The sequence below is a fragment of the Corvus hawaiiensis genome, chromosome 14, assembly GCF_020740725.1.
Source record: "Corvus hawaiiensis isolate bCorHaw1 chromosome 14, bCorHaw1.pri.cur, whole genome shotgun sequence".
Taxonomy (NCBI): Eukaryota; Metazoa; Chordata; class Aves; order Passeriformes; family Corvidae; genus Corvus; species Corvus hawaiiensis.
The window spans coordinates 18,931,024-18,949,982 of record NC_063226.1 but is presented as its reverse complement, the minus strand read 5'-3'; the positions used below and the strand labels follow the sequence as shown (position 1 = coordinate 18,949,982).

At 58.1% G+C, this 18,959-nt stretch overlaps 3 protein-coding genes across 10 annotated transcripts in view; 2 read left to right on the top strand and 1 right to left on the bottom strand.

Annotated features, from left to right (window-relative positions):
* The window catches only part of MED12 (mediator complex subunit 12), a 36,216-nt gene extending 33,626 nt beyond the window's left edge, over positions 1–2,590 (bottom strand). For all 3 annotated transcript variants that reach the window (XM_048318392.1, XM_048318393.1, XM_048318394.1), the window contains exons 1-3: positions 2,446–2,590; positions 2,003–2,107; positions 1,004–1,195 (exon numbers count right to left, since the gene is read on the bottom strand). In XM_048318392.1, the coding sequence (XP_048174349.1) occupies positions 1,004–1,195; positions 2,003–2,107; positions 2,446–2,544 (396 nt within the window). In that variant the 5' untranslated portion in view covers positions 2,545–2,590. The remainder of the gene's footprint in view (positions 1–1,003; positions 1,196–2,002; positions 2,108–2,445) is intronic.
* An 834-nt stretch (positions 2,591–3,424) lies between these two features.
* On the top strand, positions 3,425–7,407 carry IL2RG (interleukin 2 receptor subunit gamma). Of its 2 annotated transcripts, none has more exons than XM_048318401.1 (8): positions 3,425–3,830; positions 4,673–4,763; positions 5,004–5,221; positions 5,317–5,459; positions 5,565–5,727; positions 6,161–6,269; positions 6,341–6,425; positions 6,527–7,407. In XM_048318401.1, the coding sequence occupies exons 1-8, from the start codon at positions 3,743–3,745 to the stop codon at positions 6,728–6,730; spliced, it is 1,101 nt and encodes a 366-aa protein (XP_048174358.1). In that variant the 5' UTR covers positions 3,425–3,742; the 3' UTR covers positions 6,731–7,407. The 2 variants fall into 2 exon arrangements, with proteins under 2 accessions (XP_048174358.1, XP_048174359.1); XM_048318402.1 differs by having other exon boundaries at positions 3,429–3,830; positions 5,004–5,188.
* Positions 7,408–8,719: 1,312 nt separating this feature from the next.
* On the top strand, positions 8,720–16,176 carry LOC125332990 (sestrin-3-like). 5 transcript variants are annotated; one of them, XM_048318397.1, is made up of 10 exons: positions 8,720–8,920; positions 11,144–11,331; positions 11,675–11,878; positions 12,082–12,264; positions 12,386–12,622; positions 12,708–12,819; positions 13,026–13,162; positions 13,538–13,728; positions 14,039–14,183; positions 14,738–16,176. In XM_048318397.1, exons 1-10 carry the CDS (start codon positions 8,899–8,901, stop codon positions 14,825–14,827), a joined length of 1,509 nt encoding a protein of 502 aa, XP_048174354.1. In that variant the 5' UTR covers positions 8,720–8,898; the 3' UTR covers positions 14,828–16,176. The 5 variants fall into 5 exon arrangements, with proteins under 5 accessions (XP_048174354.1, XP_048174357.1, XP_048174356.1 ...); XM_048318400.1 differs by lacking the exon at positions 11,144–11,331 and having other exon boundaries at positions 8,742–8,920; positions 13,044–13,162; XM_048318399.1 differs by lacking the exon at positions 11,144–11,331 and having other exon boundaries at positions 8,742–8,920.
* The last annotated feature ends 2,783 nt before the right edge of the window (positions 16,177–18,959 follow it).

Sequence of the window (18,959 nt, the reverse complement as noted above, 5' to 3'; positions counted from 1 at the left end):
GCCCATTTGGCAGGTATCTTCAAATCCCTGAACTACTGACAGTTCATTGACCTGTTATGTTTCCTACATTCTTCCCAATTGAGGCCAATTTCCAAGTGGCCTCAAAGTCAGACCACTTGGCTACTGACAGTCGCTCTTTCACATCTATGTCCATGAAAATTGATGCAGCTCATTGCAAAAAAATAGGGGAAAACCCTGAAAGGTTCAAGCCTTCACCATGACCTCAGGAAACTGACAGCACAAAGAAGGACTAAGTTTATAAAGAATCAGATTCTGGGAAAATCTGATTACTTTATTTTCCCCCCCAGGAGTGACTCAGACCATTTCGCAACTGGAAGTTGTTTTTCCACAATGCACACCAGATTCCCGAGTACCTTGTTTGTAGGCCTCCCCTGAGAGAGAGTTATCTCCCTTGCTATCAGGCCTGATAAAATGCCAGAGTAAGACCCTTCTTTCATATCCTACAGAATTCACAGCTATAAGGAAAATACCTACCCCTAGACTCCAGGGCATAAAAATACTGTAGGCCTGGCCAAGACCAAGTGTTAGCACACATACTCTCCTCTGCCAAAAAGCAGGAACACCTCACTGAAACAGAAGTCTGGGAAGTCATTTAGGTGATTATTTTCAGTAATTCTCACTATGACTTTTGAGGACTTGAAAAACCCTCCACAACAGAAATGTCCTAATCTAAACAACAGACCAAATGCAACAGTGGCAGCTCTTCTGAAAAACAAAGGAACTTTAAAATAAATCAGTCATGTCGTACAAGCCAGAAGGCAAAGCTGAACACACCTCCAAAGAATAGACAAGAGACGAGTTCTCTAAGTGTGGATGACTACAGTCAGGGCACTACAAATCCTACATCCACTCTTCAAGCTGAAAGCTTCACAAGATGTATAGACAAGAAACTTCTCCAAACAGTAAAAACCTTCAGAAAACCTCCAGAAACAAACACAGATTAAACTCTCTGCCCTGCCAGGCTGCCTCTCCTGTAACATACCTTCTTAGCAAGATGAGTGAGGGGCTTAGTTCCAGCCAGATCTGTGAACCAGTTGTTTATGGCACTCTGAGAACGTGCTGTCACCAGCCAAAAGTTATCCTTCTGATTGACCTGGGGTTTCCGTCTCCCTGTGTCAGGCAGGGTGTTGCACCGCAGCTTTTCTGCAATAATACTGCTAAAATTTGAGCTGATCTAGAGGAGAAGAAAAAAAAAGGATTAATTAAATTTCAAAGGTCAAGACCTGTTCAGTGTACTTAAAGTCTCATTTACCTTTCCTACTAGAAGTCTCACCAGTATCAACTTTTGAAACACAAAGCACTGCCAATAACTCCTTGTTGTACTTGCAGAGATGAATGCTTTTAGATAACTCATACAATAACCAAGCAGGGACTCAAGCTGAGATGAACGCAACTCTTTACAAATACTTGTCAAACCAGACAGAAGGCTCCTCAGACAGAAGTCAGCCAAAGAAAACAAATATGCTGTGCTTATTGATTGCCTTCCAACCCAGGTCATTACTAGTTGTTTTGTCAGGAAGTCAACATCTTGATTTCAGACACTGGAAAAATGGAGTTGAAGCCTATTATATAACACCCATTTTAAAACTTCCAGATGTTTCAAGAAATCGTACTTTTCTTTTACCATGGCCATCATGTAACCAAACCAATAAGAAGCTTCCCTCTCCTAGTATGATAGCCCTCTTCCTTAATTGCAGAATATAAGGAGTCCTAGATGCTGGCTTAACGAAGGCTGCAGACACAGACCTGACCCTAAAACGCACTCAGCAAGAGAAGAACCTCCTCTCTCAGAGGTGGGACACAGCTCTAAACGAATGCAGAACTTGGATTCTACAGAAACAGAGGGTCAAGTCTTAAAAACACCCATAAAAAAGGGAAAGATCTAGTTCTCGACACAGGGAAAGAACGAGACCCAGGACTGTCCAGGATCCAGCAGCCTGCCCTGCCAAACCTGCCCCTCGACTGTCGGGACGCCTCTCACCTTCGCCGGGTTGAAATTGACATTTTTGGCACTGCCGTGCTCGTCCCCAGAGACCGCCGGCTGGTTATTGAAGCCTTGCTTGACATTCAGCGCAGTCAGCTCATCCTGCGGGGGAAGGACGGTCAGCAGGGCCCGGCACGGCCCCTCCGCGCCCACCGCCGCAGCCTCTGTCCCCGCCGCGGGGGCTGAAGGAGGCGAGGCCCGGCTGCTCCCCCGACCTCCCCCAGCCGCCACTGCCAGGCACCGCCCAGGGCAGCGCTGGGACACCGCGACCGCGACTCCCCCGGCCCGGCCAGCGCCCCTCAACCTCGGGGGACCCGGCGGGACGGGGCTCCCTAGCCCAGCTCCCGACCCCCGCGCCGCTAACCCGGCGCTTCCTCAGCTCCGATCCCGGCACGGCGGTCTTGCACCCCGGGTCCCCCCAACACGCCCGGCCCCCGCACCTCCTTCTGCTTGGGGTCCTGCGGGTACACGTCGGGCGGGCCGAGGCGCGGGCGCTTGAGCGGGCGGTGCTCGTAGCTGAGGACGCCGAAGGCCGCCATGGCGGGGCGGCCGGGCCACAACAAGGGCCGCCGGGGCCGCCCGCGCCTGCGCGCTGCGCGCTGCGCCGGGGCAGCTGGGCGCCGCCGAAGCCGGTCCGAAGGAAAACGGAGAGTCCCGAGAGCTGCCGGAGAGGCCCGAGTGTTGCCGAAGAGTGCCGAAAATTAACGGAGATACCCGAGCACTGCTGAGGCTGGACCGAGGAAAGACGAAGAGCACCGAGCGCAGCCGGAGATAGCCGAGAATGGACGGAGAGACCCGAGCGTCCCCGAAGCAGGGACGAGGGAGGACAAAAAGACCTGAGCGCCGCAGGAGAGTCCCGAGCAGTGCCGAGAGGGCCCGAGCCCACGCCGAGCGAAGACGGAAAGTGTCGAAGAGGGACGGGGCAGCCCGAAGGGCGCGCGCGCGACCCCCGGCGGAAGCACCGCGCCAGTGGCGTGTCCTGTCAGGGTCACGTGACACACCCGCCACTACAGTCGCCCCCAGCCCCGGCTGGCCCCCCGGCCCCGACACCGGGGCACCCCCGGGACCCCGGCCACCAACACCCCCGGTGCGGCGATCACCGCACCGACACCATTCCCCGCGGACACCGGCCGTACTGTCACACACACACAGCCCCGCTGCGACTCTTTCCCTGTAGCCGCTCCCTCCAACTGCCTCAGTGCCTCTCAGTGGTGCTCTCAGGGATCCAGGCGGGCTGGGCGTTGGGATCCCCATCCCAGCCATGCTCCTGGGGCAGCCCAGTGGCGGTGATCCCTACAGCACGGCAGTGTGAGCCATGGGAACACGACAGGATGAACTGGGGGGGGGGTCCAAAAGGTGTGAGGCGTGGGACCTGAGCAGGAAGGGTGATGCAGTCCCGGTGGGATGAGCCATGGGGTGCCAGTGGGATGAGCTGTGGGGTCCCAGTGGGTTAGCTGTGGGATCCCAGTGGGATGAGCCATGGAATCCCACTGGGATGAGCCATGGGGTCCCAGTGGGATGAGCTGTGGGATCCCAGTGGGATGAGCCACGGGGCCTCACTGGGATGAGCCACGGGGCCCCACTGGAGTGAGCTGTGGTCCCCGTAAGGTGGCCCATGGGGCAGCACATAGGGTGGGCCCCTGGTTCAGGCAGTGCTGTGGGGCAGGAAGCAGTGTGGTGCGGAAGCCAGCAGCCCTGCGTGAGGCTGTTCACACGCGTCCCTGCTCAGGCCCCCTCATGGCGGTTCCTGGCACCTTCCTCGTGCCTCTCCTCCTTCTCCTCTGTGGGCCAGGTCCCTATCCTGCTGCTGCCCAAAGCCATCCAGGTAAGACGGCACATGGGAAGGCCACGGGCCCCTTCTGCGGGTGGGGGCTGGGGGATGGAGCTCCCCAGTGATGGCGGGCGAGGAGGACAGGATGTGAGGCTGCGTGGGCTGGCGCACTGTTGTGGCACACACCAGGGACCCTGCAACCCCCCGATGTGCCCCAGGACCTGCGGCACCTATATGGGCCCTCGCAGTGGGGCTGCCAGGAGGGTCAGACTGTACCAGGGAGCCCTACTGGGGGGTGTCCTTGCTGCCACTGAAGTGCTGGAGCATTTCTGACCCCACCAGCCCCCTGGCTACTAGTCCTGCAGCAGTCCTGCCCCATCACTACTGGCAGATCCTCTTGGTCCGTGCTCTGTGTGGGTGCTGGCCAGCATGGTCAGTGGATTTGCTCCAGCTGCCTTTTCCTTCCTGGTCACCTTGGTACTGTTGCGCACAGGAAGGGGATGGGAGACAGAGGCTTCTCTTTCCAGCTGGCACTCTCATTCCAGCATCTGTTTTCTGAGAAAAAACCCACTCCTTGGCTGGCTGTCAGTAAAACAACAGCTTTCTGTGGAAATGCAGCCCCTCTGTATCCCTGGACCTCCTGGGCTGGCTGGAAGGTGTCCTCCATCTCCATGTGTGGAAACAGCCCTTTGCTCCGTTGTGTTACATTACAACCCGGGAAAGCTCGGCTGGGGCTTTCTCCTGCAGTGCTGGCTGATGACTTTGTTTGGTTCCTGTGGAGGGAGGCTTATAGGGATATGCAGGGACCTGGCGTGTGCCATGTGTCTCTGGTGCACCCCTGGGCCCTGGCACAGCCACCCACCACTACAATGCCCAGCAGTGTCTGTTGCTTGCAGGGGTGGAGTGTGTCCTCTTCAACGAGGAGTACATGACCTGCAAGTGGGGGACCAGAGAGACACTCAGCGTCAACTACTCCCTCTACTACCGGTAGGTGCCTCTGCCCCATGGCCAGTCCTACAGGAGGATGTCCAGTGGTGGGTCCTTGCACAGGGGAGCTACTGCCAGCATTGCTGGTCCTGGCATCAGGCTGCTCCTCCACCCTGAGCCCAGGGTGGGGCTGACTCTGTCTCCAGGGCAAGCAGGATGGGATGTGCTGGGGAGAGGGGTCCCAGTGAGGGCTGGGGCATGCAAGGCTTTGGGGAGTCCTGGTAACCTACTGTGACACAGGTACAAGAACGCATCTGACAAGGTGGAGTGCAAGCATTACCTGCAGGACCATGGTGTCAGGGTCGGCTGCTACTTCAAGCGGAACGAGCTCATCCAGTTCCAGTCTTTCCATGTTTTCATCAATGCCAGCATTGATGGCAAGACCCTGGAGATCCCCAGCAAGCGCATGTTGCTGCAGGACCTGGGTACGGAGGGAACCCCCTCTCCTCTGAAGAGCTGTGCGTCCTCAGAGCTGCCCTATCAGCTCCCAGCTGGTGGCAGGGCCACTGGTGCATGGGGCCAGCCTTCACTGGGTGTCACCTGTCCCTCGCAGTGAAACCAGAGGCGCCCGTCAACCTGACCATCCGCAACATGAGCAACAATCAGCTGCAGCTGACCTGGGCCACCCCGTACCCCAAAGCCAGGTGCCTGGAGCATGCTGTCAAGTACAAGAGCAACAAGGACACCAGCTGGACGGTGAGAGCCCTGGGCACAGCACTCTTGTGGCTGTGCCTGGGGGTGACCTGTGCACCAGCCTCCAAGGTGGTCCCAGCCAGCAGCATGTGGCTCATGTCTCTGCAGGAGCTCTCGGTGAATGGAGATGTCTTCTCCTTGCCCAGTGTGGACTATGAGAAGTACTACACCTTCTACGTGCGCAGCAAGATCAACAAATACTGTGGCAGCACCCAGTTCTGGAGTGAGTGGAGCGCTCCTGTCTTCTGGGGCAGCAAGTCCACCAGCAAGGGTATGTTCTGAGGGCTGCAGTGGGATAGGATGGACTGGAGCATGGCAGGGCTCAGCAGGCGAGGGATGGCCAAGCAAGTAGAGAATGGCCTGAGGCAGCAGCTCAGGTGCAAGACCCATCCGGGCATGTGGGGTGCAGGCAGCAGCATCCTTTGTACTTCTGGAAGCAAAACACACCCCACCAGTGGGACCTGCTGACTTTTGCCAGGGGCTTCTTAGCACTGGATGGCATGGCTGAGCCAGGACAGGGTCACCAGCTAGTTACGGTGATAGGATGGCAGGGGTTGGGGACAGGCCCCTTGTCCATCCTCTGTTCCCAGCTGAGCCCTGCCATGAGCAATGCCGTGGCCACCCACGAAGGGCCGCCTGCAGGCCCACCCCACTGCTGTGGGGCTGTGCTGTCTAGGGGTCAGTGTCACCCCGGCTTTTTCCAGGCACAGTGGAGGAACAGCTGCACTGGTTCAAGATCCACACCATCTTGGTCCCCATTGCCTCCTGCCTGCTCCTGCTGGTCCTTGTCATCCTCCTGATGCGCATAGAAAGGTGAGTGTGGGGAGCTGATTGGGGGCAGCAGCACTGGGACTCTTCCCCTCTGACACACCTCTCCTGCACAGGGTATGGGTCATCCTGATGCCCCGAATTCCCAACCCCAGCAAGAATTTTGATGAGCTGTTCATCACCCACAACGGCAACTTCCAGGTAAGGTGGTGCAAACAGCCCTGCCCTGGGTTCACCCCTGCTGCGTGGGGGTGGGGCTGGGCTGTGTGGCAGCTCCTCTCACCCTGCTCTGCTCCCTGGAGGAATGGGCTGGAGTCCCCAAAGATGTCGTGGAGAGCTTCAAGCCCAACTACAGTGAGAACATCTGCTATGTGACTGAGCTGCCACCCAAGGACAGCCATGAGCCCCTCTGGGACAGCAGCAACCACGCACCACCTCCAATGCCTGGGCCCCCAGCCGCCCCCAGCGAGCACAGCCCCTACCAGAAGAGCTATGGGAGAGTGTGACACACTCCTGCAGCCCTGCACCCGCCCTGCTCCACAGCTTTGCTGCCCAAACCTTACCGCTCCACAAGCCCTGCTCCCCGCTCCTGCCATGCCTCTGCCAAAGGCCCTGCATCGCCAGTCTTGCTTCCTGCCAAGTCCCCTTCCCTGCTCCAAGGTGTCCACAAGCACACCCAGGGATGTGTCCTGCTGAATGGGCAGCTGCAGCTGAGCAGACGGGGGCCACTGGCCAACTGATGGGGACAGATGGGATAAGGAGTCCCAGGGAGGCAAAGTGTGGAAAAATAATGGAAGATAGGCAAGGAAGATTGCAAACATGCTCAAGTGCCTTGCAGCTGATGTAGAAAAACACATATAACATACTCATCGTTGTTTAGTTTTGTGTGCTCAGTAAGTAGAACTCCTGTGTTTAGATAACACAGGCCTGTGATAGACTTAGTGGCACCTTATTTAACATGCTTGAAATTCCTGCCCTGCTGTGGGAAAGATCAAATCACAGTGGTAAACCACAACTGCACAATTCCTTGATAAACAAGCAAAAACAGCAGGTTCGGTGATCCTCTAGGGTGGAACAAGATCCACAGTGCCTGCATCCCTGCTTGTGTGCCTCTGCCTGGGTGCTGCTTGGGGGATCCTCCAATTGGTGAGGTAATAAAAATAAATTTCCTCTTTGCCTTTCATCCATGGTTTTGTGGTTGTTCCTGTGTCCTGCCTGTGCTGGCTCAGACAGCAAGCCACTGTGTCATCCTGGCAGTTCCCCCAAAGCCTCGCTTTGTGTCCCCAGTTCCCAGTGGCAATAAAGCTCTGCCCACCAGGGGTTTGCCCAGGCTAGTCCTGCAGGGTCTGGGGAAAGTACCAGTGGAGCCCCAGCTCCTGAACACCTCTGACCTCTCACACATGGTGAGGCAGGGGCCAGCCCCACTGTCCCAGGCTCACAGAGGCAGCATGTTCATCAATCAACATCAAGCACATGGATGAGTCCCCTCCTGGCTGTCTCACAGGGCTCCCTGTGCACTGGGGCCATGTGCTATGACCTCGCTGGGCAGTGGGCTCTGCTCTGGGCTCTTCAACCACTTCTAGAGCCATCTGCAGCCCCAAGCCACTGCTGCTGTCCCTGCAGATGACCAGACCTTTCTGGGCAACACTGACTGCAGCACTCTGCAGCTGCTCTTACAGAATCCCAGATTCAATTATGTTGCAGAAGACATTGGAGATCATTGAGTCCAACCTCTGTCTGAACACCACGTCAAACAGACCATGGCACTGAGTGACACCTCCAGTCTTTCCTTAAACACCTCCAGGGACAGTGACTCCACCACCTACCTGGACAGTCTAATCCAATGTCTAATCACCCTTTCCAGGAAGAAATTCCTCCTCATGTCCAACCTCAACCTCCCCTGGCAGAGGGACAAAAGACCACACCCTCCCATCCTATCGCTGCTTGCTTGGGAGAAGAGTCGGACCCTCAGCCGGGCCCTGAGACAGCCTGGCCCTCGGACAGCTGGACCGTGAGAAAGCTGGGCCCTCGGACAGCCGGGTGCTGGCACAGCCGGGCGCTGGCACAGCCAGACCCTGAGACAGCCTGGCCCTGGCACAGCTGGGCCCTGGCACAGCCGGGCCGTGGCACAGTCGGGCCCTGGCACAGCCAGATCCTGAGACAGCCTGGCCCTCGGACAGCCGGGCCCTCGGACAGTCGGGCCCTCGGACAGCCGGGCCCTAGGACAGCCAGGCCCTGAGACAGCCTGGCCTTGGCACAGCCGGGCCCTGGCACGGCCGAGCGCAGGCACAGCCGGGCTCAGGACGCGGATCCCCGGCCCGGCTCCCCTCAGCGTCCCGCGGTACCCGGGAGAGGCGGCAGCGCCCCCCAGCGGCGGGGGCACGCCAGGCCCCGCCCCTGCCCGGGGTGGGCGGGGCCTCCTTGCCTGACACCGGTAACGTTCCAGCCCTGCCCACGTGGGACGGCGGCGGCCGCCCCCTGGCGGCGGCGATTGGCGCAGGCGGGCCCGCCCCCCGTGCCTGCCGCGGTGCCGGCTCTGCGCTGCCGGCGGCCGCACCGGGCGGGGGCACCGGCACCGGGCACCGGGACTGCGCTCGGCTTCGCACGGCACGGCACGGCACGGGCTCACCATGATCGTGTGTCCCCAGAGCGTGGAGCACCCCCGAGGAAGCCGATGCCAACGGCTACCGGGGCAGGTAGGACCCGCCCCGCCGCCACCACCGGAGCCCGTATCGGAGCACCGGGCTTCGCCCTGCTCGCCGCCACCGGGCCGGCACGGCTGCGGCACCAGCAGGCCGGGACATTCCCGCTGCCCGCTGGCGGTGCGCGGGGCCGCCGAGGCTGCGCTCTGACGATGCCGCGCCCGGTGGCTTGGTCTTGGTCCTGGTCCTGCTCCCGGTGCTGGTGCCGGTGCCGGTGCGGCGGCGCCGTCCCCGTCCCCTTTGTGCGGGATGCGGGAGGCGCCGTGGCTCCATCACTGCCAATCAAACTTGTTTTTCTCTCTCCGCCTGCACTGCCCGCGCCGCTCACCGGGGGCGCTGCCGCCGCCGCCGCCCGCACAATGGGGCCCCGGGTACCGGCCCCGGGTACCGGCCGCCGGCACCGCCGTAGGGGCCCCTGCCGCGGGCACTCGTACTTCCCCCCTCCTCTCGAAAAGCCGGGCACAGGGGCCGGGCGAGAGGTGCCGCCGCGGCACCGTCTCCAGCGAGCGTTACCGGAGGAGCCACCGGTACCGACGGAGCAGCGGTCTCGCCGGGCGAAGGGATGGAGCCCCGGCCGGGCGGGGAGCGCGGCGGGGTCCGCCGGCCCCTCTCCCGCGCATCCCGGCGCTGTTCGGGCTCCTTCAGCCTCCTGCTTTCTTTATGTGCTCACGGCTGCCGGCCGGGAGCACCGGGGCACCGTTTTCCCGGCGGCTCCGCCGGGCGGGGAGGGGGCGAGGTTGGTGGTGGGTACGCAGTCGAGGTGCCTGTTAGAGATCAGGGGGCTCGGACACACTAAAATTCCCCTGGGGAGGGAGGCGGTGCTCCCACAGCCCGGGAGTCCGAGTGGATGCAGGGGAGGAGGAGAAGGGCTGTGGCCGAGGAGGGTGAGGAAGGTGGCACTGGGGGCAATGCGAGAGGATGGGGAGGCAGAACTGAGGGAATGTGGCAGGTGGTGCCGGTAGGAGACATCCTGGGCTGAGCGGGTGCTTTTGGGAGTGGGCAGGATAGCCTGGCCAGGGGCTGAGAGCCAAGAAGGTGGCTGTTCTGCACCTTCATCCCCCCCCTTCCTTAATCCTCTCCTTCCAAGACATACCTGCCTGGTTTCTGCCTGGTTGCTTGCTCCATCATCACCTGGACAAGCAGAGTGAGGAGCGCTGGCAGCACCCCAGGGTGAGCCATGGGCTGGTTGCACAGCTCCTTACTGGGGACCACCTTTCCCTGGAGGGAGCGGAAGGGCCCTTGGCTCCTCCACCTCAGCCCACCAGGAGGAGAATACCAGTGGCTGTAGCCCTTTGGGTGTCCTCAGGGCACCTCATTTCCCCAGGCAGAGGGACTTTGTAGGGGGCTTTTGCAGATCACTTCTGTCTTTCATCTTCTCCGGTGGAACAGAGAAGCTGGTGCTTTTCATCTCTTTCCATTTTAATTTGAGTTTTGGGGTTTTGTGGACCTCTTTTACCAGAGGAAGTGAAGAGGACACTCCAAATGTCATCGAGTAAATCTCTTGACACCCGAGCGATGGTGTTTCCACCAGAAGTGCAGGACTGTGGAAAGTAGCCAGAGCTGCTTCCTGCACTGGCTGTGTGGGTGAATCTGCTCTGTGCTGCCACACAGCTCATCCCTGCTCTGTCTCCCCCTCACCCTGGGGTGTTCTGCCATGCATCCTGTGGCTTTAGTGGTTTGCAGAAGTGCTCCTGGTTTTCTGCTATGCCACCATTGTTGCCATGCTCCAGTCACCAGCCTTTGGGTGACTGCACTGGAGAGACAGGTGGAAGGAACAACACAGTGGTGTCAGCAGGGCCAGAATTTCCCAGGAGAGATTTCAGTTCAAGCCTGGGAGAAGAGATGCATCCTTTGTACCCAAGGATGCTGCCTGTGCTCCCACATGTGAGCAGGAGCTGTGACTTTCTGTGTGACAAGGGTTAGCACCTGCTCTACCCATACCTTGGGGTGGGCAAGCTGCAGGTGCAGACCCTGCTGTTGGGTGGGAATTGTAGCAACACGGTTGTTGGAGCACAGCAGCTGCCTGGGCACCTTTCCAACATCCCTGCCCTCTGTTCCCACCACCCTCTTGGGAGGGGCTGGAGCTGTGCTCGACTGGGGCCCTGGTGCAAGGCTGGGGTGGGCATTGCTGGGGGTGTGTGGGCCCCTCTTGCTGAGTTGCCCATCTGTGTTTTCTCCGGTGGGTACACCCAGTAACAGCTGTGCCCTGTGCTGCAGGACCGACTCCCATGCTGTCTGCAACATGTGGGGAGCTCTTCTGTGTGCTCCTGATCACAGGAGGTACCAGGAAGGTACCAGGACATGGTTTGCCTCTTGGCTTGCCAGGAAAGGAGCCTGGGAGCCCCTCTGCTGTCTCCACAGCTCTCTCCCATCTTGGTACCGGGCAGGAGGGCTTCATGCTGGTGGTAAGGCAGATGGGCTGCTCCATTCTGGAAAGTATTTTGTGTCGTGCTTCTCCTGATCCGGCCTTGCACCACTACAAGAAACATCATTCCTAGTTTGCCCTTTGCTTCCTCTCACCACACAATGCCTTCTCCCAGACAGAGACCAACCTGTGTGTCTTGCTACCTGTCCTCCCGCTACCTGTGGCACTTAGCAGTGCTCTGCCTAATAGCCAAGACTACCCCTGTAGCAGCACCACGCTGGAAGAGGGGATCTCTGCCCCTTGCAGAGCCCAGGCTTGGCTGGGGCGTTCTGCTGCAGCGGGGGCTGTTCCGGGGAGAGCTAAGCAGAGCGTGTGTCTTGCAGGTAGTGAAGATGTCCAGCAGCGACCCTGACTGCCCCCAGTTCCTCTTTGTGAAGGTGCTGGCGAGCCGGGGGCGGCTGGAGGCGGTGACCCAGCAGATGGGCTACCACCCACAGTACCTCGACAGCTTCCTCAAGACGCAGCACTACCTGATGCACATGGATGGCCCACTGCCCTTTGACTGCCGGCACTACATCGCCATCATGGTGAGCCCTGCTGGGAGCTGCCAGAGGGGACAGGGGGCTCTGCTCAGCCCTGTGAGGCTCTCCTCAACCTCCAACAGCCAGCCTATGCCCCAGGCTTCTCATCAGGGGCCAAAATCATGATGTCCTGGAGGCTGAGTGAGAGGTGGGCGTGGATGCCTGTCCTTCTGGGGCAGTGCATGGATGCTGATGTGCTGCTCTTGCAGGCAGCCGCCCGGCACCAGTGCCGGTACCTGGTGAACCTGCATGTGCTGCAGTTCCTGCGGGCAGGGGGTGACCCCCAGTGGCTGCGCGGCCTCGAATTCATCCCCCCCAAACTCCGCAACCTCAACGAGATCAACAAGATCCTGGCACACCGGCCATGGCTCATCACCAAGGAGCACATCGAGGTACTGGGAAAGGCTATCAGCCAGAGACCAGGATGGCAGTGGGGACAGCAGCATCCACAGGGGCTGCCAGCACCCTGCCCACCTGCCTGTGTCACATTGCTGGTCTGTCCGTGTTCTGCAGAAGCTGCTGAAGATCAGTGAGTGGAGCTGGTCGCTGGCGGAGCTGGTGCATGCTGTCGTCCTCCTGGCACACTGCCATGCGCTCGCCAGCTTTGTCTTCGGCTGTGGCTGTGAGCAGGATGAGGGGCTGGGCGGCCCAGGCTCGCTGAAGCCATTGTCACTTGGGAACCAGTGCTTCTGTGAGGCCACTGCTGGTAACAGCTGCAGCCAGGAGCTGCTGCGCATCAACCGCAAGCGGGTGAGTCCCCCGAGGGTGGGTCTGCAGGGGATGGGGGTGTGTCGCTGGGACCACTGCCCTCACCCCCAAGCCTGTGTCTGTGCAGTCCCTGGACTCCTGCATGGAGCTGGATTCCCTCCGGGAACGCATGCAGCGGATCCATGTGGAGACTGAGGGCAGGGACGAGATGAGGCTGCTGCAGCAGGACCGAGAGGAAGGTGAGGGGCAGAGAGCAGAGGGTTTGCAGGGTGGGAGTTCATATGGCACACCTGGGTGTTTGTTGCTCCTCCATGCCTTACGTTTTCCATGATGTGTGGTTCAGAGGGCCTCATGGAATGCATGCTGGGGCACAGCAAGGGCTGGCTTTTGATGCCTGATGTGGCTGGGAACAGGGCAGCTGAGCACTGCTCTGACCCGTCTGCAGGGCTCTCCCCTTTTGCAGATACTGATGGGGAAGTCACCGGTGCTACCAACCTTGCATGCTACATGCAGGACCCTGACTTTGGCTACCAGGACTTTGCCCGGCGTGACGAGGATCAGACGCAGGTATTCAGAGTCCAGGTAAGGCTCCGGCTCTCTTCGTGGGCAGCGGCCCAAGCTGCTGCCTCTCCACTCCACTCCTCTCCTGTCTCTTCCTCGTGGGCAGTAAACAGTTGCAGAATTGCCCATGCAGACTGTTCCTGCCCCACTAGGGTTGGGAAGAGGGAGGTGACTTCTTACCCCAAGGGTTGATGATTTTTTTCACGTGGCCCTCATGGAGGCAAGGGTCAAAATCATTCAAAAGCTGCCTGATAAGGGATGCTGTGGTTTGGGCAAAGCCACCCCCAGAGCATATTCACTGAATTCTGCTGCTTCTTGAGTCACCAGCCCTTCTTCCTGGGAACATGCTCCAAGCTCCTTTTTGCTATTGCAAAATCCTCTTCCTGTGCTCAACAGGATTACTCCTGGGAAGACCATGGCTTCTCACTGGTCAACCGGCTCTACTCTGACATTGGGCATCTCCTGGATGAGAAGTTTAGGATGGTGGATGGTCTGCAAAGCAGTGCCATGGCCAAGCGGCAGGGCTGTGAACCCTCTGTTTTCAAGCGGGGCATCTGGAACTACATCCACTGCATGTTTGGCATTAGGTAGGGAAGCCAACCTCATGGTCCAGGGGAGAAAACTGAGCTGACCCAGGTGGGAGGGAGGGTAGGGGGGACATTCGGTCTGTCATGCAGATGAGCATGGAGAAGGGACAGAGGTGAATCACCTGCCTGGATGTTGGGACAGGCAGGGAAGAAATACTGAGCTGCTCTGGCCAGGGCAGGGGAGCTTTGGGGACACGGTTTCAGTGCCTGGTGGCTGTTGCCATGTGTCCCCCTGCCCTGTGGCTATGCCATGCCCCAGGCAGACCACAGGCAAGGTGCTGGCTGTGACTCGCCCCTGTGCTTCCCACAGGTACGATGATTATGACTATGCAGAAGTGAATCAGCTCCTGGAGCGAATGCTCAAAGTTTACATTAAAACTGTAACCTGCTACCCAGAGAAGACAAACTCAGAAATGTTTGACAGGTTCTGGAAGCAGTTCAAGCACAGTGAAAAGGTGGGATAGCTGGCCCCTGGCTCTGACTGGCTGCGGTGGAGCTGGGAGTGGGCAGGGGCTGCAATCTGGGGTGCTTTGGGGGGTGTATGGGAGATCTTTGAGCCACCAAACCAGTCTGAGGCAGGTGAAGTGGAATGGAAACTGGCTCTTTGTAAGGAGTTGGGCTTAGTGTGACATGGGGCTGCCCACTGTGATGAGCCCAAGGGGCACCAGCAGCACAGGCATCTCCAAGGTCATTACCCCAGTGGTGAGTGCTTTCTGGTGAACCCTCTGTCGAGCTGTAACTCACAGGAGCGGCTGCTGTGGGTGTCAGGGACTCTGCTGCTGCCAGCCTGGAATGCTGGTGCCAAGTATGCAGGGGACTCCCTGGCACGCAGCTCTGGGAAGCAGCCACAGCCTACAGGACTGGGAGGAGAAGGAAAAGGGAGCTGCCTGAGCTGGAAAAATTGGTGGCATTTTGATGACAAAAGACTCACTTGCCCAGGTGGACAGTTGCTTGCACCGCTGAGCACAGCACACTTCAGCTGCCTGAGCCTCTCTTGTTGTTCCCCCAGGTGCACGTGAACCTGCTGATCCTGGAAGCCCGGATGCAGGCAGAGCTGCTGTACGCGTTGCAGGCCATCACCCAGTACATGATCTCCTAGATGGTGGGAGCTGCGCTGCGGCAGGGCCGGGCAGCCTCCTCTCTCCCTGAACTCGTGCGGGACCTGTCATGCTGGGACCGACAGCGAGGGATTTCTTGATTTAGTTTACTTGACTGTCTTGTTCCTTTTTGTTGGTTCCCCTCCCCCCCCCCCCCCGCCTTGTGGGGGTCACTGAGTGGCCCTGTTACGTGCAATTACCAAACTGTGAGGCAAGTCCGTGCTGCTGAGATGCTGGAGACTTGAACATGTCCAAGGAGGACTGCCAAAAACGTGGGGGGAGAGGGAAGTGGGAGGGGATTGGGGCCAGATTAGAGGGATGCTCCTTGCCTGGGTGCTGTGGGAGTCTCAGTGGTGCAGGGAGGGCAGAGGGGAGAACTGGCTTCCTTCCCTGTGCTGCAGTGGCTGCTCTGCTTGCAAAGCCACCCTTGGGCACCTGTCCTCGTCGGGGTGGTGTCTCATTTGGGAACAGTGCAGGCAGCTTGTGGGTGTGTTGCAATGTTCTCAGTTGCAGGGTTAGGCAGCAAGAAGCACTGGCTCCTAGCAAGGGCCATTCCCCAGTCCAGGACAGCAAGGGGATGCACTTGCTGCCTACGTGTCATGTCCTTTAGGTCTACGTGCCAAACCCTTCTGGGATGGACAAGAGATGACCCAGCGAACTCCAAACTGTGAAGCTCTTGCTGGCAGAGCATCCTCATGCTTTGCTTTCTCCGACAGCGGGGTGAGAAGGTCTTTGACAGTGTGCAGGCACTGGAGGTTTCTGCAGGGGACTTTGGCAGTCCTAAGCCCCTCCTCTGCTTCCCATCAGCAGAGGGGCAGGAGGAACAAGGGAGGCTTGTTAATGTGTTTTGAGTTAATGTGGTTTGTATCTTCTTACCACCATGAGAGGGCTGAGGTCCTGTGCCCAGTCACTTGCTTAACAGCATGGTGGAGGAGCCTGTGGTCAGCACAGGTAAGCTACAGGAAGCTTCTCCTTGAATGTGGGTTGGGGGCACTGCTGGGACTGCCCCATTTCAACAGAGGCAGCCTGTCCACCAGCCGTGCCCTCTGCCTGGGGGGCAGAAACTGCACCATCATTCCCCCCATCTCCCTGGGCTGCTCCCTGCCTGTGCCACAACCCCTGGCTGGAGAGGTACAAGGGCACCAGCACAGGCTCCAGAGAGCAGCCACAAAAGGGGAATGAAGCCACCCATTGTAAGTGGGAGCCTGAAGCAAGGGCAGCTGTCGAGTCAGCCAGCACACACTGCTTCAGTCGACCTGTTTACTGCGTAAATGTACGGGGAGAAAACCTTGTGTATGGAAGCTACAGAAAAAGCCTATTTTTGCTATAAATATATTATGTTTGACATGGATGTGTGCTTTATTTCTGCCAGATGGTGGGAGTGGGATCCAAACTTGTGTGGCTGCTCTGAAGACAGGACAGCAATGTCTGGCACACCACAGCTCTGAGATGGCCCAAGTGCCAGGAAACCCATTCTCAGCCACGTTGGGGTCATGCACTGACAGCTCTGGTCCATGGCCAGCTGGCTACACCTATCCTGTTCAGCTCAGCTATGTCCTCCTCCTCTTGCTCAGATGAGCAACTGCTGCAGCACTGTGTTTGATAGGAAAAGAGGGAAGTTTTTCAAGGGGCTGTGGTGCTCCAGTAAGGAGGAGTGGAGTGTGCCAAAGGAAGGAGCAGGTTAGTACCTGGTCACAGGTGGCCAAGGTGTGGGTGCTGCTTCTGCAGCTGAGGAAGAAGCATTTCGCTCACACTCCTAAACAGCTGCTCATTGAGCAAATCCAGGAACCAGGACCAACTCTTTCCTGATCCATGCTGCTGCTGCTTTCCCTCTGCTGGGGCTAGGCCAGCTTGTACTGGGCCAAGCTGGTGCCTGGGCAGTAAAATGCCAGGACAGCTGGTGCTGGGCAGTACCAGCTGAGTCAGTACTGGTGCTGGAACAGTGGCACCAGTGCAAGGACGATTGGTGCTGGGACAGCTGCCACCAGGCTTGGCTAGACAGTGCTGGGACTGACACTGCTACACTATCATTTAGTCCCAGCGAGGGCTGGGCAGGGATCAGGCAGCTGGGTGTACTGCTCGCTGTCAGGGGCTAGCACTGGTTAACCACAGCAGCCTCGCTGCGTGCCAGCCAGCTTGCCAGTCTCCCTGCTGTCCCTGCAACAGCAGCTCTGTCCCCTGCAGGGCTGGGATGAGCCACAGCAGCCAGTTCCCCACAGGGCTCACTGCTCCCAAAACCGGCAGCGTGCCTGCAGCGCCGGGCAGCCCAGGGCTGGCTCCCACAGCCTGCTGCCAGCAGCAGCATCCTCACCTCCCACTGCCACCCAGTGCTGGCCAGGAAAGGGACAAGGCAGTGACAGCACAGCTCGGGCTGGGGGTGAGGGGCTGCCTGTCCCAGGTGATGCGACACTGGCTCCCTTTTACCTCATCTCTACATCTGCACTGCGACACTGGCTCCCTTTTACCTCATCTCTACATCTGCACTAAGGGCTGGCCTTGCAGGGACTGGGGCAGCAGCCACACACTCTAGCTCACAGACAAACACCAGCCACACCAGTAAGATGAAGGGCTCCGTGCTCTGTCAACCCTGACTAGAAGCAAGTAGAGCTGCTGGCAAGGCCAGGAGAGACTGCAGGCAGTCACACACGCATGCAACAAGTCTGGCAACTTCAACGCCTGGGTCCCTGTCCTGGTGCCCCTTGCATCCTTCATGTGCTTGGGCCAGGATATTCTTCCCTATTGCTCTGTGGCTGGAAGAACTGACAGAACACAGGGTACCTCACCTTTGCAAGAACCTTCCAGGCTATCCTGCACGTGGGAGCTGGAATACTGTGACTGTACTGGGGATTACCGAGGAGAGGATGCAGGCACACGCCCAGAGCAGTAACTGAGTTTCTTGCAATGCCTGTAGCAGAAGTGCTGGCAGGTGCAGCCAGGACTGCTTTTGTAACAACTGAGCCATTCCCAAGCTGCATGGTGGGAGAAATGGTGTGTCCTAGCCCATGGACAACATCAAGTCACACTGCAGCAATTGTACTGCCACAGCTCCTACAACCCACCCATTCAAAGTCAGGCCTCTGGCTGGTGCTCCTACCACAGCTGTGAAGGGGAAATAATAGCACACAGGAGCTGAGGAGAGCTCAGGAGAAGGCAGCGTGCACCCACCATCTCCCTGTGCCCCAGCCCTCCTTCCTCGCACACCAGCTCCACCACAAAGGACACAAGCAGTAGGGCAGCAGCCTTCCCCACTGCGCTTCCACACATGGGCCCATTACTGGTGGCACGCAGGTGTTCATCAACCAGCAGGGGTTGGAGGCAAAGCAGGACTGTGGCCAGAAACGCAGCTGAGCAGAAAAACTGTTTTTGTACTGGCTTCGTGTACAGATGCTCTGCAGGCAACTGCTCCATAAGCCAAAGTACTTATGGTGACAACCTGGGAGAGCTATGAGGTCTCCAAGACTGAAAGAAAAGTGCAAACACAGTGCACTGAACTCACAGAACACCGCAGAACTCTTGGTGACTACTGAAGACAGTGTCACACCCATCAAAAGCAACCCTGAGCCAAGGCATTCAGGTCCCATTTTGTTCTCCCTGGCAATGCTTAAATGGCACAGGCCAATGCTCAAATAGGTGTAAGAAGTGTTAATGGCTACTGGGCAAATGCATGGTCCCCGCTGCGTGGCAAGTTTTGAACACATCCCCTTTGATCCAATCAACTGCAAAATCTTCAGCATTTTATGTCTCCAACAGCACCCATCATTATGTGCCTGCAAGAAGCCCCAAGTACCCAAGGAACAGATGAAAGGCAGACAGCTCCCCTAAGGATGTCCTCCTAATTCCCCATTTTTGTAAATCGGATTAAATCTTGAAGCAGGACCCTTAAGACCCCCTGAGAGCTATTTAGTTATTCACATTAACTGTAGTGAAGAACAGAATTTAAAAACAATATATTGAGTATCCAAGGCTTTGAATGCATATTTCCTGGCTGTACACATATTGTGTAATTTCACAAATTAGTCTTTAGCCCCAGCAGTGTTAGAACATCCCCAACTTGCCCTCTGTGTGTCTAACCAGGCCAGTGGAATCCATACTCTACACTCCTTCCCTTGTTTTTCTCCGCTCTCCTTACCTGCC

Coding starts and splice junctions, on each gene's coding strand:
- LOC125332990 (XM_048318396.1), top strand. CDS start 11,453: ATGCCTTCTCCCAGACAGAGACCAACCTGTGTGTCTTGCTACCTGTCC. Junction 11,879..12,081: donor GGCACTACATCGCCATCATG/GTGAGCCCTGCT, acceptor CTGCTCTTGCAG/GCAGCCGCCCGGCACCAGTG. Junction 14,184..14,737: donor AGTTCAAGCACAGTGAAAAG/GTGGGATAGCTG, acceptor TTGTTCCCCCAG/GTGCACGTGAACCTGCTGAT.
- IL2RG (XM_048318401.1), top strand. CDS start 3,743: ATGGCGGTTCCTGGCACCTTCCTCGTGCCTCTCCTCCTTCTCCTCTGT. Junction 4,764..5,003: donor AACTACTCCCTCTACTACCG/GTAGGTGCCTCT, acceptor ACTGTGACACAG/GTACAAGAACGCATCTGACA. Junction 5,222..5,316: donor CCCCTCTCCTCTGAAGAGCT/GTGCGTCCTCAG, acceptor TGTCCCTCGCAG/TGAAACCAGAGGCGCCCGTC.